Source organism: Rosa rugosa, chromosome 2 (genome assembly GCF_958449725.1).
Source record: "Rosa rugosa chromosome 2, drRosRugo1.1, whole genome shotgun sequence".
Lineage (NCBI taxonomy): Eukaryota > Viridiplantae > Streptophyta > Magnoliopsida > Rosales > Rosaceae > Rosa > Rosa rugosa.
In genome coordinates, this window is record NC_084821.1 from 18,708,119 (window position 1) to 18,726,711 (window position 18,593).

General features: G+C 40.2%; 2 protein-coding genes across 2 annotated transcripts; both read left to right on the forward strand.

Annotated features, from left to right (window-relative positions):
- Positions 1-7,989: 7,989 nt before the first annotated feature.
- LOC133733395 (vicilin-like seed storage protein At2g28490) lies at positions 7,990-10,143 on the forward strand. Its single transcript, XM_062161026.1, has 4 exons — positions 7,990-8,371; positions 8,508-8,689; positions 8,834-8,914; positions 9,082-10,143. Exons 1-4 carry the CDS (start codon positions 8,035-8,037, stop codon positions 9,895-9,897), a joined length of 1,416 nt encoding a protein of 471 aa, XP_062017010.1. The 5' UTR covers positions 7,990-8,034; the 3' UTR covers positions 9,898-10,143.
- Positions 10,144-13,916: 3,773 nt separating this feature from the next.
- On the forward strand, positions 13,917-15,254 carry LOC133730488 (uncharacterized). The gene has a single exon (XM_062158067.1). It carries the CDS (start codon positions 13,917-13,919, stop codon positions 15,252-15,254), a length of 1,338 nt encoding a protein of 445 aa, XP_062014051.1.
- The last annotated feature ends 3,339 nt before the right edge of the window (positions 15,255-18,593 follow it).

Sequence of the window (18,593 nt, forward strand, 5' to 3'; positions counted from 1 at the left end):
GAAGGTCCAACGGTCGGATCTTCCTGAATCGTCCTTACTAACATCTTCACAAATTTATACGAAAATCCGACGGACGGATTCTCACGAATCGCCTCCCTAATCACTGTTTTGCAGTTATACGAAGATCCAACGGTCGGATCTTCGCCCATGACCACACAAAGCCACTGGGACAGTCATAAGATCATCATATCAAAACTACAAGTCCATCTGACGGTCCTAACTTCACAGATCACAAATCTAACGATCGAAATCGATCGAAACTTAAAAATTCATAACTTAATCATACGATATCTAAAAATTGCGTATAATATATCGAAATGATCGTATTGAAATATAGAATCTAAAAATGCACAGAAACCATATTTTTGACCCCCGGAGGTGGCCGGAAAGGGCCGCCGGAGTTAGTGGCAGAGCCGCCGCCGACCACCACCAATGGTGTCGGGGCCGGGCTGCTCTTCTTCCTCTCATCATGCTTAACAACTTTCATAACTACCATGTAAGCTGAAAATTACCGGAAGTGGTTGAAATTACCTAAAACAGTCGAGGTGGCCGGAAAATTTCCAGAATCCGGCGAGAAACTGCAGAAAACGGCGAGCTCCAATTCGACGTAAAAACTTCAATTTAAGGCTTCGATTCCTTCTGAAGAGTTGTTAAGAAACTTAAGAAGAACTCACTGGTTCAAGAATCACAGAAAAATATGGTCTGTAGCTCGAGATATACCTATCGAAAGCTTCGGTGGTCGGAAAAATTCCAGAATTTTGCAGAATCCGGCAAGGCTCGATTTCGACGTCAAAACTTCAATTCCAAGCTTCGATTCCTTCTAGGTGCTTGTTCAGAAAGTTGAGGCGAGCTTGAGGACGAAGTTTGGAAAGGATTGGTGGCTTGCAGCTCGAGTTATCAAGCTTGGAACTAACACGGTTTCAAAACCAACCGGGTTTCCACCGTTGTATTCGACCGTGCTGCGGTGCAAAGCTGCCACTGGCAGTTGCGTAAGGAAGAGGCGAAGGTGTGGTACGTGGTCCGGCGTCGTTTGGTGGCCTGTGGAGAGAGAGAGAGATTGGAGAAGCCGTGCTCTGTTTTCGAATGGGTTTCGGACGAGAAAGAGAATGAGAGAGAGTGAGAGAGCTCGTGACAGAGAAAAAGAAAAGAGAAGCAATTATGCTTGGGACGAAAGAGAGAGACCGAGACAGCCAAAAGGAAGAGTGAAAAGCTAAAGGAAGAGGTGAAATGTTCGTATTATTCCTCCAACGAGGTTATTACAGTGATGTTCTTAGAGCTTCTGCTACCTGTCAAATAAAATACAGAGGGCGTCAGAGAGAGACCGCGATGGGCGGTCTTCTCTTCTCCGATGCCTAAGTTAGTCAATGTATTTATGTTGACAAAGTAACAGTAGGTAAGTAGTAAATGCGTAATTAATGAGGAGAGATGAGAGAACCTTTTATAGGTGAGGAGGGAGCTGCTTTTCTCCATGTTTTCGATGTGGGACTGATATGCTTCAGTCCCCAGCTTCTGGAGCTTCTGATGCTGACTTGGCGCAGCGAGTGGCGGCGCGTCAGCGGTGATCTGGAGGTAAGCCGGGGCTCAGGCTGTTACGTCCCGAACCCAAATTCACCCGTTTACTAGTCATTTGGACGGTAAACGACCTTTACTTTCACTTTTACTTTCGGTTTAGTACTTTTAGTGGCCCTAAAAGATGACTTTTTGTTCGGGTAAAAATTTGAGAAAATGTTCTTCATGAAAGCTGTAGAGGACGTTAAACCGAGTGCGTGGATATGTGGTACGTAAAAATCGGAGCTCGTATGTGAAAGTTATAGGCAAAAGATTAAAGTTACTGTTTACGGTTATTGTTCATGGTAATTTATCTATAAATAGCCGAGTTACTGTGGTAAGTTTCCATTTTTGGAAACTTACCCGGCTTTTCTCTCTCCTCTCCCCCAACCCTTTCTTCCTCTTCGGTCCGGTTTCTTCTTCCTTCGATTTCTTCCGTTTCCAGCCGACCCACGACTGAACCCGGGCACCGGCAGGCTCGCCTTCTCTCCCTTGTCACGCCTGGGGTGGTGTTTTGCGGTGGCTCGACCGGTGGAGCTCGGAATTGAGCCGTGAAGTCCACTGTAGCAGTTTGAGAGTTTCGTCGATTTCCGGCGGTTCCGACTGTTTCCGGCCACGAAATTGGCATCGAAGGTTCGGTTTTTGAAATAGATCATTTCTCCTAAGGTCTTTCATTTCAATTTGCAGTGTAGAGGTCAAATTAACGATTTGCAATTTCTAGGGTTCTTGGAGTTTTCTGGAAAAATTTCACCGGCCGAATTGGAGCTCTTCCAGGTAAAATTGGAACTTGTTGTAGTTGAGAAAAATGTTAGGTCTGTTGAGTAGGTGGTGCTGTCCAAATTTGGTGGCCATCGGAGGTGGTGGCCGCCGGAGGGTGGGGCCCACGCGCTGCCACTGTTGGTGGCGCGTGGAGGCGTGTAGGGCAGTGTTTTAATTTTGGTTTTTAGCCCATTGAATTGTATATTTGTTGTAGAGCTTGTATGTGAAGTTTGGTGAATTTTGGAGGAGTTTGGAATTATTTGTGAATTTCCGAAGTTTGAAGTTTTGTGTTGGAATTGTTGGAAATCCGGCCGTCGGATTTTCCTCGTTTTCATTGTGGAATATGTAAATTGAGGAATTGGTGTTGTAGAAGAGATTTGGGTGGAATTTGAGAAGTATTGGAGATAGAGATTTTCGGGTTTCGTTTAGGTTCGTATTTATTTTATCGGATTGTCGTTTATGGAAATGTACTTGTGTACAGGACGATGTTGCGAGCTACGGCTAGATGAAGGAACTCGTTTACATGGTCGCCCAATAGTACTGTGAGTGGACGTTTGTTTTTGAATATTGATGCATGCATTTATTTTTCGAATTAATGTTTTATTAATTATCATATTATTTTAGTTTCGGATATGATTTCGGTTTTGGAATATTGCTTGGATTTTCCATCATGATTTTTGGAACGTGAGTTTTATTTGCTCGGATTTGAACTTGTGATTTAAGTGATTTTCGACGAATTATTTTTCCGAAGTGATTTCCGGAATTTATTAATATATTTTATTCGTCGATATTGAGATTTCTGGAATATTTTTCGAAATGGGATTTCGATGGAATTATATTTCTTGTTATTTATTGACTTTCGGTTTTGGCATTGGGAATGCCTTATTGTTAATCTAGTTATTCTTTTAGCGTGTAGGACACGCTGTTGCTTTATACGACTTTTACGAGAATTTCTGGGTACGGTTGGGAATCGTACCCGTGTTTTCTTTATTCGTGGGACATGGGGAAGCCTTATAGATTTACTGGATTTTAATGGTTTTTACCCGCCATACCTGGGTCGTCATATTTATTGCTAGCTAGCCGATTAGTACTCCTCCCTGCTTACTATGTGTTTGTGGGTGAGTAAGAGCAGAGCATGGGATGCTCCAGAGTGTGGGACACTCCGACCCGAGCCTGGGAGGCTCCCTTCTTTCGTATGGTGAAACTTCTTCTCCATATTTTATCGTTGCTTGACTAGCGGGGCTAGTCCGATTTTCACTGTAGCCAGCGGGGCTGGTCTTATCCTCTTGAGAAACGAGATTTCGGTTTTACGATACATTATTTTCGAATGTTTTGACTAGCGAGGCTAGTCGGTTTATCATTTTGAAATCCTTGGATTTAAAGCTAAATGTGTTTTACCATTTGTGCATGCATCGAGGTTTTTAATGAAATAAATGTGGGAAAGTATGAAATCCTTCTTATTTTAAATTGTTTATTTTTGTCCACTCACGCTAACGTTTTTCGTCTGCTTTCCCCTGGGCCTTTCGGTTTCTAATGCCCAGTTTGCAGGCGCTATTAGTTGAGGTCGGGCGTACATGGTTCGAGGCATAGTTGATGAATAGCTTCCGCACTTCTTTGTTTGGCTCTGATCTATCGTGGGTTACTGTTTTGGGTAGTCCACTTTAGGGGTGACTCGACCAGTTCTCGGTAGAGTTATCTCTAAGGTGGGCCCCGCAGGGCCACCTCGGATTTCAGGGCGAAATTCGAGGCGGGTCCTGTCACAGGCGGTAGCCTGCTTGGCTGTGTTCCCGTAGGTCACTCCTTTGGCGGGCGTTGGTACCTCGGGCGGTAGCATGAGCGTGGCTCATTATAGCTAATTATGCTTGCAAATGCTTATGTAAGTACCATTGATTTCAGTTCTGAGTTGTTTTTGTTTCTCAAAATTGCATCTTGGATCTTTGATCTGGAAAGTGGAAGAAAGAAGAACACAGAGAGAGAGAGAGAGAGAACTAAGGTGAACTGTTTGATCTGCATCTACATCTTGGATCTTTGATTTGCATCTTGGATTTCAGCCTCCGGTGAACTGTTTCTTTTCCTTTTGGGGGTTGATTTTGTCAATGAGCTAGTTCTCTATAGATTTTTAGGAAAAAAAAATAATAAACCAGAGGAACTAAGGAAGAAGAAGAACTGAGGAAAAAACGTATAGGCAGAGGATGAGTTCTTAATATCCCGTCTTCGTGTTGGCCCCAGTGTAACTAGAACTAGAAGAAGCAGCAGCAGCAACCCAGCTCTGGGATGCTATTTTATAGGGTGTTGATGTATCTAATTTCCAGTATCAATCTGTTGTTCAGTTACTTTTTCTTTGAATTGAGGACTTTTATTGTGACTTGTGTTTCTGGTCTTGTGGATGAGTTTGTGTCAGTGTAATAGTCCCTGTGGGTTTGAGGTATGGTCAGTTCACCAGGGGATCCTCCCAACGGCGTTCTCGTTCACCGGCAAAAGCTGCTCATGCAAAATAAAAAAAGAGACAGAAATGAAGCATGATTCTTGGCTATTGGAGTTTTCTTTATTATTATATTCATTATTATTCTAGTTTGAGAATTAACCAGACAAAAAAAAAGTGAGGAAAAAACGTTCACAAAAAAAAAAATTAAGGAAAAAACAAAATAAAAAAAGAATAAAGGGTAAACTTGTCATTTTATGATCAAAATTGCCAGCTGGCAAGTTCCGTAACGGAGGTAACGGCCATATGTACCAATCCTCGGTCGGGCAAAGAACCTCAGGTACCGTAGTGATATTTTTTGAAGTTCAAGTACCAAAAGTTCGGGTACCGTACGGACCATTTTTCCATTTGAAAAAGAATTACTAAACTAATTAGAGCATCTTTAGCAATGCTAGCTATATTTGAGTTAAATTTTAGCTAAAGTAACTAAAAAGTTATTTTGGCTAGCTACTTTTAAAATACTTCTGCATCAGTTCTCTCTATTTTAGCTAGCTTTGAATTTAAATTGTTTTTTGAATGAAGATTAAATAGTATAAATGTATTTATATATCACAAAAAATAATTCAAAAGGAATGTTTTAAGTTAACATAAATTATAGAGAGCTTCATCTCGCTCTCTATATTTAGAAGCGAAATAGCTAAAAGTTATAATTGAGAGCTACTTAAGAGTCTGGTGCAGCTATTAAAATAGATAAAAAGTTAAACATGCTCTCCAAAATAGCTAAGAAGCCAAAATAAAGAGTTTGCTAAAAATACTCTTACTCGATATAACTTTTATACCGACAATTAAGAATTGTTTATTTCCCCAAATATAATGAACACATTTAAAAACACCCTTTGCGATTTGATGAAAATTATTCGAGACATTACTTGCATTTATTTGGCATTTTGATGTCATTTGAAGATCCACTAATTAATCAGTAGTATATTGCGTGTAATTATTTGTGCAATAAGGATTAGTTTAGGTTAGACCAAGGTTTTAAGTTTCTCCGAAACTGCCGAAATTTCCGTCGAAATTTCCGTAAATTTGAAGTATCGAAACGAAATTCACCTGCTATATCATTTCCGTCAGGAGTTTCCCGAAATTTACCGAAATTTTCCGTACATTTCCGCGAAATTCTAAATTTCCGAAATATCTACACACAGAAAATATATTTAAAAATTCAAACCGAAATTTTGTCCGAAATTTCTCTGAAATTTCTGTTAAATTTTTTTGTCACCTACAATCAAGGTTTCAAATTTCGGTTTCGGTTTCGATTTCGGTACTTCAAATTTAAGGAAATTTCGGAGAAAGTTTCGATTTCGGTGGAAATTTCGGTTAAAAATAAAGAAATCAAATTAATTGCATTTATAAAATGATATTTTTGAATGAAACTTTTACATAGACTAAACTAACCTATAATAAACCTATTTACAATGTAACATCTCTAAAATTATACATTTATAATAGAATTATGATATTTTATATGGACGAGATTGCTAAACTAGTGTTTTTATCTATGTGTATTGATAATGTGTTGTATATTGATAATGTAAATATGATTTACTTTTTTTAATAATTAGAAAATTACAAGGGGGTGGGGAGGGGCACGTAAAACCAAAACCTTGTGAATGAAAATGAATGAGTACAACAAAAGGAATATAAAAGCTACTACGATGTGGTTCGATCTAGCTGGTTGAACTGCTTTCATTTAGTATCATGCTCCCAAGTACATGAATTTTGGAAATGATTTTTGTACTTCATCACATGGTTATTGTATGTGTACGTGTTGTTCCATTTCCACATGCAATCCATATATCGGATATTGTGGAATTACCTAATATGATGTTACAGTGTATGAAAACATACAATATTTGAGACGAAGCAAAAAGGAAATCATGTTATGGTTGGAGCATTCAACTTTGTAGCAGATAAAAACAAAAAGGTTTTTTGTTGTATTCAACTTGATTGCCAAAAAAAAAAAAAAAAAAATCAAAATTTCATATTTTCTCTATAAAAGTGTGAAGTAAAAATTCATTGTAGGTGACAAAATTTCGGTTTGAATTTTTAAATATATTTTCTGTGTGTAGATATTTCGGAAATTTAGAATTTCGCGGAAATGTAAGGAAAATTTCGGTAAATTTCGGGAAACTCCTGACGGAAATGATATAGCAGGTGAATTTCGTTTCGGTACTTCAAATTTACGGAAATTTCGGCAGTTTCGGAGAAACTTAAAACCTTGCCTACAATGAATTTTTACTTCACACTTTTATAGAGAAAATATGAAATTTTGATTTTTTTTTTTTTTTTTTTTGGCAATCAAGTTGAATACAACAAAAAACCTTTTTGTTTTTATCTGCTACAAAGTTGAATGCTCCAACCATAACATGATTTCCTTTTTGCTTCGTCTCAAATATTGTATGCTTTCATACACTGTAACATCATATTAGGTAATTCCACAATATCCGATATATGGATTGCATGTGGAAAGGGAACAACACGTACACATACAATAACCATGTGATGAAGTACAAAAATCATTTCCAAAATTCATGTACTTGGGAGCAGTATTGTATGATACTAAATGAAAGCAGTTCAACCAGCTAGATCGAACCACATCGTAGTAGCTTTTATATTCCTTTTGTTGTACTCATTCATTTTCATTCACGAGGTTTTGGTTTTACGTGCCCCGCCCCACCCCCTTGTAATTTTCTAATTATTAAAAAAAGTAAATCATATTTACATTATCAATACACATAGATAAAAACACTAGTTTAGCAATCTCGTCCATATAAAATATCATAATTCTATTATAAATGTATAATTTTAGAGATGTTACATTGTAAATAGGTTTATTATAGGTTAGTTTAGTCTATGTAAAAGTTTCATTCAAAAATATCATTTTATAAATGCAATTAATTTGATTTCTTTATTTTTAACCGAAATTTCCACCGAAATCGAAACTTTCTCCGAAATTTCCTTAAATTTGAAGTACCGAAATCGAAACCGAAACCGAAATTTGAAACCTTGGGTTAGACTTGGTTTTTGCAGTAATATCGGTAATAGACAAGCCCTTCCTCCTGAAGACTATTTCTCTTTAGATCAGCGTTAGAACATTTCTCTGCACACTGGATTCACGACACTTGTCTCACTTTAACTTTCTTGCTCTCTCTTGCTCCCTCTATTTAAACCCCCACACCCCATACCACCACTTCACACAAGCTCATCAGAGTATTACTGAGAAGAACTCAACAAGTCAAATCAAAATGGGAAAGAAAGTGATCGTAAGCGTCCTAGTTCTTGCACTTGTGATGTGCTTTGGAGTCATGGCAATGGCTATGAGCTTCGATCACGAAGACGAGGACTGGGGATGGGATCAGAGAGAAGAAGAGTGGGAAGGGCACAAAGGGCATCGCCATTGGTTCCTTTTGCAACGATCTAGACTACTGCTGAGAACTGAAGCTGGGGAAATGAGGGTGGTGAGGAGTGTAGGTCGGAGAATGGTCAATAGACATATAAATGTTGGGTTTCTCTCCATGAAACCCAACTCTCTTTTCATCCCTCAGTACCTTGACTCCAGCGTGGTCCTCTTTGTCCACACAGGTATCCGTACCGATCTCATCACCTTCTGATTCCGGTGTTGTTTTTGTGCTTATTTTTACAAGTTATGCATAGATTATCTTATAGTTTATTAACTATTAGGATTGTAATGGAATGTTTTTTTATAATATTGTTCCAGGGCAAGCAAATGTGGGACTAGTGCACCGACATGAACTCGGAGAGAGGCAATTAAAGGCTGGGGATTTGTACAGAATCCCAGCTGGTTCAACATTTTACTTGCAGAATGTTGGGGAGGGCCAGAGACTTGAGCTCATTCTCAGCATTGACACATCTGACAGTTTGAGAATGGGTACTTTGGAGGTACACTAATCATTTCTTAATCTTAATAAATCCTAACCTTAATTAATTAAGTCTATCCTAGTTGTCAATCGTACGTAGTACCTTTTGTAACATAGACCCATGAGTCTCTAACTAACCTAGCTTCATTGGTTCTTACCTATGCAGAATTTCTTCATTGGTGGAGGAAACTACCCGAAATCTGTCATTGCTGGGTTTGACTCTGAAATACTCAGAAGTGCATTTAACGTAAGCTTGTCTTCACAATCCCAGATTTCTAATCCTAATGATCATTTGAAATCCAAGGGTTCTCATGTGATATAATTAGATCTCAGAAATACGTACACTAATAATTAATGGACTAGACAAAGTGACAAACCATTTAAATGATGAGGAATAATTTGTGTCCATTGCAGGTCTCATCTTCAGAACTAAGGCAGGTTTTGACAAGGCAACAAGAGGGTCCAATTATATCTTTAAATAATTCTCAATCATCATCAAACCTTTGGACAAAATTCCTAAGCATGAAAGAGCAGGACAGACTACAAGAACTAAAGAAAATGGTCGACTTCCCACAAGAACAAGAGCAAACCCAAACATGGTCATGGAGGAAACTCTTGAACTCTATGTTCGGAACAATCGAAAAAGAGAAGAGAAAGCAGAATCATCATGAGCACTCCCAGGAGGCTTACAACCTCTATGAGAGGAGGCCAGATTTCAAGAACAACTATGGATCAAGCTTGGCAGTTGATGAGTCTGATTACTCACCGCTACAAAACTCCGGCATTGGCGTTTACCTTGTCAATCTTAACGCAGGATCGATGTTGGCACCACATGTGAACCCAACAGCAACAGAATATGGCGTCGTTCTAAGAGGCTCGGGATCACTCCAGATTGTGTTTCCAAATGGAACCTTGGCAATGAAGGCGAAACTAAAACCAGGGAGAGTGTTCTGGGTGCCTAGGTACTTCCCATTTGTCCAAGTGGCATCTAACAACGAAAAACTTGAGATTTTTGGATTCACTACCTCGGCACAGCCGAACCGGCCACAGTTTTTGGCCGGTTCTAGCTCGGTGCTTGAAGCTCTAAGAGGTCCGGAACTTGCAGCTGCTTTTGGTGTGAGTGAGGAAAGGTTGAATCGTTTTGTTAATGCTCAGCGCGAAGCTGTAATCTTGCCTTACAATGCGGAGAGGCATCATGAGACACATGGGATGCCCATGGCGGACTGGTGATCAAGCTTTGGGAGTGACATGATCATGGCTTTTGATGAAGGACTTGGTCCGGCGAATAAGATCAATAGCTTTTTGTTTTTCAGGCTAAGAAGCTCTAGGGTGCTGCTGCACCTCTTTGAGCAATTTTGTTAATTAGCCTCACTTTTCTTTGTTAATTTTCTTTTTACATAAAAGTTGTCGTCGAATCGATCCATCTCTCGGTCACTCAATATTTTGCAATTAATTTAACTGTTTTTTCCTCAACAAGCGAGAAATTTTCTTAATTAATAAAAAAAATACAACAGAGGGACATAAGAACTATAATTTCTCAAGTACTAATTATTCAAAAAGAGCAAATAAATGTTGTATTTTTTTTTTTTTTTGAACAAACTCAAATAGGGCGACTATCATTCATCGAAAGCCAGAAATGGCCATTACATACCTTTCCTCTACCATCAAGGGGTAGATAAAGAGTTTATGGTAGTAGCACAGTGATACATAGATTAGGTCCAATCATTTGACGGTTCCATGCTCAGAAAGGAAGCCTATAGACTATTAACTACTACATAGTAAATAGGCCGAGTAAACTAGACTCGATGATGCTCACTAAAAAAACTAGAAGCATAGCTCCCTAACAAAGTAGGGAATTATTTTAATCAAAATGACTAAACTAAAAAAAGGGCCTAGATAAAAAAAACCCAGCCCAATCGCCCAAGAGAAGACCCAACTCAGGCCCAACAAGAATGGCCTGACCTGAGCCCAAAGTCAATTTCAAGCCACACTGGTCGTCGACCGCCACCACCCAGCACTAGACTACGCCGCTGCAAACCAACGCCGGACTTTGCCGCCTCAATCCAACGCCGGACGTTGCCACTGATCCAAAGCCAAACCTCGCCACCTCAATTTCACGCCGGACTCACCATCGCACCCACGTCGAAGCCCAACTGAGCCACGTCGAAGCCCAACTGAGCCACGTCGCTTCGAACCCAGCCTCCCAAGATGTAGCCGATCCAGCACCCCGCCATCATGTCGCCGATCCTGGAGGTGCCCCGATGAAGCCGACCCGCGCTACACCGCCGCCCACTGCACTCTAGATTTCGTCTGGTGCTCATCGTCAGACCATCGAGCCAAACTTCAAACACCCGCAAACAAATGTTGTATTGAAACAAAAAAAGAGCAAAATAAATTAGCATCAAAGGAACAAAGTTTTAGAAGAAACTAATCAAAAGGCTTCACTATATATGCGCATCCTATTGCTAAAAGGATAGCGACCTTACAGCTAGTATGAGCAGGTTTTAGTCTTTTTAATTTCTTCTTCTGTGCCTCGAGGCAAAACTTACTAAACTGATCATCATTTATGACTTCAATAACCTTTTCCATATAAGCACAATCAAATTCAATTTCACACACTGTTGAAGACTACTATGTGCTTTCTGAAATGCACTCATCGTCAACAATATCATGCCAAGACTTGAGAAGATATGAACTTTCACCATCACTCACACTTGTGCCAACAGCCGAATGACAAGTGGAAAAAGCACTCAAAGGCTCAACTCCATCGGCACGTAATGCATTAGCCACAACTTCAACAATATATAGGAGCACTGGGCTCAGAAGAATCAGCATCAGTAATATGTGCAATACGATTAGCACGAGCAACATAGAACCTTAGGAATGATTAAATTAAGGGAAAAATTCACCAACGGTGTATGGACACTTAGGGGACTTTCAGAATGATACCTGAACATACAAAGTTATCAATGTGATACCTGGACTTATTTTTTCGTATCAAAGTCGTACCTACGACCAATTTCCGTCACGGAGCCGTTAAATTTTGCACGTGCATCGCAAGTGAGTCACTTAATGAAGACAAAAGACCGATTTACCCTCAAAAGTTTTTTTTTTTTTTTTTCCTTTTCTTTTCTTTCTTTCTTTTTCTTTTCTTTTCCTTCTTTCTTCTTCTTCTTCTTTTTCGGTTTCTCTATTCTCTCCTTGCCAACACCACCGCAACCAACACCAGACCACACATGTCGATCAGTTCAACCAGCACCACCGCCGCGCCTATCGAGCCCATTTTCTTTCTCAATCTCCGGCGAAACCCTCTTTCTTCCTCATAGTCCTCTTCTTCTTCATCCTCGTCCTCTTCAACAATGGGCAACCTAACCCTCTGCATCCTCGTTTTCCGGACCTCCGTCGGCATCGTCGTCCTCTGCCTTCACTCTCAATTCTTTGGCCTACAATTGCCTCTGATCGAAGTTGGGCTAGAGGCCGAAGTTGTCGACTAGACCGATGAAGTTGCAGGTGAGGATGGTGTAGAGGTGGTGTTGCATGTCAAGAACGACGGAGAGGATGGCGGGGTGGGATTGGAGCTGTGATTTGAGAGTGGAGGGCTGGCGGGGTCTGAGTTTCTGATCAATGGTGGATAAAAGGGGGTCGGAGGAGAGAACGAGAGTGGTGGTGTCTAAGTCGTCGTCTGCGGCGGCGGGGATGAACTCGGAGTGAGTGGCGAAGCCTCAGTGCACAATTTCAATTTGCTGTAGGATTTGAAGTGGGGGGAACCAGAAACATCTGAGGGGCATGAAGGTGGATTGAGACGCAGCGACAGTGTTTGATCGACGATCGGCGGTGGGAATCGGACAAGCAAGATGATTTTGAATCTTGATGATTCAAATCAGGGGAAGAAGAATCTAAAAAATAAGAAGAAGAAATAAAGAAAGAAAGAAGAAGAATAAGAGCAACTCCAACAGCTTCTCTATAATTTCTATATTATAGGGAAACAAAAGTCAAACCTTTAGCCTCTTTTTCTTCTTCAACTCCAACAAATTTCCTATTTTACAACAATCTCTAAAATCTCCATATGCTTCCTTAAAATTTTAGAGTTTACTGTAAATATAGGGAATTTGGTTTTCTCTTTCCTCACTTTCCCTAAAATAGGGATAGTTATAGGGAATCTGTTGGAGTTGCTCTAAAGAAAGAAAGAAAAGAAAAAAAAAAAAAAAAAACTTTTGAGGGTAAATCGGTCTTTTTGTCTTCATTAAGTGACTCACATGCGATGCACGTGCAAAGTTTAACGGCTCTGTGATGGAAATTGGTCGTAGGTACGACGTTGATATGAAAAAATGAGTCCAGGTATCACATTGATAACTTTGTAAGTTCAGGTATCATTCTGAAAGTCTCCTAAGTGTCCAGACACCGTTGGTAAATTTTTCCCTTAAATTAATTAATAGAGCAGAATATATAACCAATACACTTTTATACTATTATAAAAGTCAGCATTTGTCATAGAAAGAGGCATAATGTTGACGAGAGCAAAGCACAACCTCATTTTCTCACTTAAAAGGAAAAATTGTGACAACCATACTTCACATCAAACATGTTAAAGAAGAAAACTCGCAATTGAGGTATGTAAAATGCAAATTACATTTGACTCATTGGTGATGCTGACTATAAGGGCATCTCCAACCATTTAGTCATAAGCCAAAGCCATATGTAAAATTTGACTCCCCTAGTGTCATCACTATTCATTCAATTTTTCCATCTCCAACCATGTTTAGTCAAAAGCCAAAGTCATTTAATAAATTAATAATTTTAGAGAATTAATTAACTACAATATGAATTTATATATCATACATAATTATGTTATATAATATATCGTCATTAATTGATTAAAAAAAATTTTATTTTTTTTTGGGAATATATATATATTCATGCCACGTGTCAATGCTATTCGGATCCGATATCTTATCTCTATCTCGGTTGAGATTTTATTTACCACGTGATAAGATAAGATTTTCTATCAAAACTTTGATACCGATTTTAGTGCCACGTGTCAGTCGTTGAAAGGCTGGTTAGATTACGTTTTTTATTTTTATCTGCCACGTGTCGTATCCTATCTTCAGATAACCTTTTCCAACCCTCCATAAATACGGAGTCATTCACTCCATCATAGCTCACCAATTCACAAACACATCTCTTCTCATATCAGAAGCTTAGAAATTCTGAACTTCCTTTTCATTTTATATTTTTGGTTCCTTGTTGCAATGAATAGGCTCCGGAAATTGCTGATGCAAAAGGAAGAAGATGCCATTACAAGAAATCGTCAAAGAGCCCTGGTGATGCAGGCAGCTTCCTCTCATATCTTGAGGATCCAAGAGGAAGAATCACAGTGGGGTGGTTCACAGCCCGGGCGCCAGTACATCGCAAGAGATCGAGAAGCTATGGATCGACGACTGAAAGCTTTATACTTCACTTCGCCGTGCAGGTTCCAGGGCGATATATTTCGCAGAAGGTACAGAATGCGACCTCATGTGTTTGACCAAATGATGCATGATGTTGCCAACCACGATCCGTACTTCGTGCAAACTGATGATGCCTCCGGCAGAGTTGGTTTGTCTACCGAACAAAAGCTGACTTGTGCTATGAGGATGCTTGCTTACAGGCTTCCGGCCGACCTGTGTGATGAGTTTCTAGACGTAGCTGAATCTACAGCTTTGGAGATCTTGTCACACTTTACTAGAGCAATCTGGAATGTGTACCACGATCATTACCTTCGTCGACCAACTCCGGCAGATTTGCAGCGGTTGCTCGATGTTGCCGACAAAAGGGGGTTCCCCGGAATGGTGGGGAGTCTCGATTGTATGCACTGGCAGTGGAAAAACTGTCCAACCTCATGGCAAGGGCACTTCACTGGTTATAAGGGAAAACCCACAATCATTCTGGAGGCGGTCGCATCATACGATGCTTGGATTTGGCACGCCTATTTCGGACTTCCAGGTTCACTTAATGATATTAATGTACTTGGAATGTCTTCATTATTCAACGAAATATGCACAGGTGAGGCTCCTCGAGTTTCGTACCATGTAGGTGATAGAGAATATGGCCAATGCTACTACCTAGTCGATGGGATCTACCCTAAATGGGGATCTTTTGTGAAAGCAATTAGAAATCCAATTACGCCAGAGCAAGCTCATTTTACAAAGATGCAGGAGTCATACAGAAAAGACGTGGAGAGGGCTTTTGGCATTCTCCAAGCTCGTTTTGCAATAGTAAGAGGACCCGCCCGTGGATGGGATAGAGAGGATCTATCATACATCATGATGACCTGCATTATTTTGCACAACATGATTGTCGATGATGATCGTGAAGAAGATGAAGAGTCGCCTTTTGACCCCGATGATATCCCCACCAGACCAAGGAAAGCACAAATATATGAGAGGTATGAGGATGATCATGAGGTTGAGCGCAACCGTCCTGAACTTGAGGAGTTCATGACCCGTTACCAGGGGGCTAGATGTCCAATTGTGCATAGAGCCCTTCAAGGAGATTTGGTTAATCACCTCTGGAACATGAAGCTGCAAGCAGAGCGGAACCGCAGATGAAGAGATTGTATTTTCACGCTTTCAATAATTGGCAATGTGGCCATTGTGTGGTTTGATTGTTTGTGTGTTTATGCTTTGTAATGTTGTGTGGTTTTATTTTATTGTTAGTGTGTTTATGCTTTTGTAATGCAGTGTGTTTTATTGTTATGAATAAAAGTGAGATAAAAACAAGTTCTTGTTTTTATTTGTTAACTATAAAATAAAGCAACAATTTTATTTCATAATTGAAAAACATAAGTGAAAAAGTACAACCAATAAAATATTTCTAATTTCTCCCCATCCATTGAGTCTCTTGAACTGGCACGTAGAGGTCCAAGTTAGAGTCATCTTCACTATGTGGTGTATTTTCTTGAACTGGAGAAAAGGAGGGTTGACGAAATGCACCAGCACTAGAGCTTTGTTCCTCCCTCTCAATAATCTGTGCTTGCTTCCTCTCCCAATAACTCCTTTTTTTTGGTGTGAAAATTGACGGATCCACTTTCATTGTGCGAGCATCTTCCGCGTGCTGCTCAGCTAATTTAGTCTCCTCCCTGAGTCGCAGCCTGTATTCGAGATCGCCCTCTCCTTGGTCTGCAATCCTTTGCATTTGCAATAAGAGTTCACCTGTTTCGTCTTGCCTGGATTTTTTCTTAGCAGCCTTCTGAGCTTTTTGACCTGGGAGGCGTGCATGCACATTTGAAGAGCTTGGGGAGTCACTCGCGGGAGTGCCGTCATCCTCTAAGTTGATAGAGGTAGGAAAACTTGAGCTACCGACATTCATGCCCGGAGGATTGCTAAACTTTTTTGTATCCTTTAATATTGGCCAACAATGCTCAAACGCAAACTCCTCTCCTTTAGCTAAGGTACGATATATTGACTTAGCTTGTAATAACTATAAATAAGAAGATATTAATCATGTACTATATATATTTATACAAAAGTCAATATACATAACATGCTAAAATAACGGTAAAATTAATTTTAAAAATAAGAATAAAACGTCAAAAATAAGGATGATTACCTCGTCGGTGGCGTTATCACCACTTCCTCGAAGAAGTGCCGCTTTGTTAAGAGCTTGACGCCATCTTTGGCATGCCGGTCTAATCTTTTTCCAACGACCGTCACACCCTCCTCCCAATCTAACCACGCCTCCGGCAGGCTTGCAAGTCTCTATACTTCATGTACACGCTCCCACAATCTTTTTTTCTCTTGACTAGTACCCTTAGAGCCGTCTTCACCAACGGTAACTACAGCTATGCACAAGGCTATATCTTCGGCATCCTTCCAACACTCTTGTCTTGGGTTAGGCATCTTCTAAAAAAATTGAAAGCTAGCTAGATGAAGAACAATGGTGAAAAAGAATGAAATTTGGAGGAGATTGGAGATGTTTTGGAGTGAAAAATTATGAAGAGGAGGGTTGGTATTTATAGAATTTGTTAAAGTTACTGTTCCAACGGGCAAAAAACATTTTTCTGATTTTTTAGAAATTTTTCTTTTATTTTTTCAATTTTTTTTTGGTTTAAAACACATTTACTTTATTATAAACCGTTGATTTTAATCCAAACATTTTTTTGAACCGTCAGATTAGATATTCAGTAAATATATATTTACTTTTTGATTTTTAGAACCAATTAATCTCAGCCTTTCATTTTAAATTGAATTAATGATGCATGAATCTCAACCGTTGATTTTCAGGACCGTTGGAAGCCCCAACGGCTTCTGTCACTGGAGAGGCCCAGTGTCGGCCATGTTATTGCGCGTGTGAGGCGCATATAATTCCAACCGATCATTTTTTTGTCCTTATGCGCGTTTTCAGGATTCAGTCTCCAGTTTGCGCGTTGCTTCTATCTGCAAAATCAATCCCATGTGCAGCTGGGGCCCACAATCTTCCGCCCTTCTCCAAAATGGCTTTCGTTCCAGCAAGTTTCGTCAAAATGACTCCTCTTTTGACTAATAAGTCAAAATGGCTAAGGCAAGTGAATGGTTGGAGATGCCGTCTTGAAAAGCCAAAGCCATTTTGGCTTTTGACTACAACCGTTGGAGATGCCCGAAGGTAATATCAACCCTGGAATAAATCTGCAGAGGACACCATGAACCATCATGAACAAGTACCCACCACGGCCTATTGCAAATGCTAACCAGAAAGGCCTTGCGTAATTCAGCCTGCATTGTCTAGGTGCCTCAAAACTACTGACCCTTATTTGTCGATCGACCCAACTATAATATATAGTTTCAATCATCTCGAACCACTTCCACCAATGTTCCTAGTGATGCGAAGGCTACTCCTTTGTATTCTATAAGAATGAGATAGCCAGATTTACTATGAGGACCATTCCCCAACAATCACCCAAAAGCCAACTACGGTTGAAGAATAACACGGTAACAAGAGATAAGTATCAAGTATTTACGAATGTTTATTCTTTAAAGTTTCGGATTTTATTAGTATTAATAGTAAGGATTAAATATTTGTTACTCCTCACACTTTTCCCTGAAAAACAGTTTAGTCCCTCGCTTTTTAAATTAAACTGGATAGTCCTTATTCTCTCTAATTCTCACCAAACAGTTCCACAACAGGTCCAAAATGACTATTATACCCTCACTTTCTTTTTATAATTTTTTTTTCTCTTTTTTATTTTTTCTAGCTCTCTCTCTCTCTCTCTCAAATGCTCCAGTGACTCTTGCAGCTCCCTGCTCTAGTTCCCCTACCCCAATTCCAGCTTCGACCAACCCAGCTTCGATCCCATTTCTAACCAGCCCGCCTCCACCGAGCTCCAGTCCCAGCCGGCCACTCAAACCCTCAATCTCTCACCCATCTCTGCCTCTTTGATCTGCTCCACCAAATTCCAACCCCAAATGCCAAGATCTAGGAAACTACATCGGCTTTAGACTAACCCAACAGCGACTACGTGCCAACTCAGCACCACAAATCCATTGTTTTCCTTCTCGACCCAAAGGTCGAGAACTCATCTCCATTTCCGCTGTCGCATTCTTCTCGCCTCCCCCAAACACAACTCTGAACGTTCTTGACAATCATCATGTCAAAATCGCCGCTGTTCTCCTCCTCGTTGTCGAACTAATTGAGTGAGGCTCGAGGCTGCCGAAGTCCTTGGGGAGGAGTTTGAGGACCAGGGGCAGGGGGGAGGAACATGGCATATGGATCAAGTTCTTGATCCACCCAGCTCTTGGAATTGCAGCGTCGCTATTATTTCTGGTCTCGATCAGTTGAATTCGAAATTGGATTCGTCATCGCCGTTGACAACTACAGTAGAGTAGAGGTCGAATTTCGGCAGAATTTTTCAGTAGATGGTGCCGGTCGGATCCTTTTTTGAGTGGGGGGGGGGGGGAGAGAGAGAGAGAGAG

Bases quoted from the DNA above. Each gene is read 5' to 3' on its own strand.
- LOC133730488 (XM_062158067.1), top strand. From the start codon at position 13,917: ATGAATAGGCTCCGGAAATTGCTGATGCAAAAGGAAGAAGATGCCATT.
- LOC133733395 (XM_062161026.1), top strand. From the start codon at position 8,035: ATGGGAAAGAAAGTGATCGTAAGCGTCCTAGTTCTTGCACTTGTGATG. The intron at 8,372-8,507 runs GTATCCGTACCG...ATATTGTTCCAG, and splicing joins GGTCCTCTTTGTCCACACAG to GGCAAGCAAATGTGGGACTA. The intron at 8,915-9,081 runs GTAAGCTTGTCT...TGTCCATTGCAG, and splicing joins TACTCAGAAGTGCATTTAAC to GTCTCATCTTCAGAACTAAG.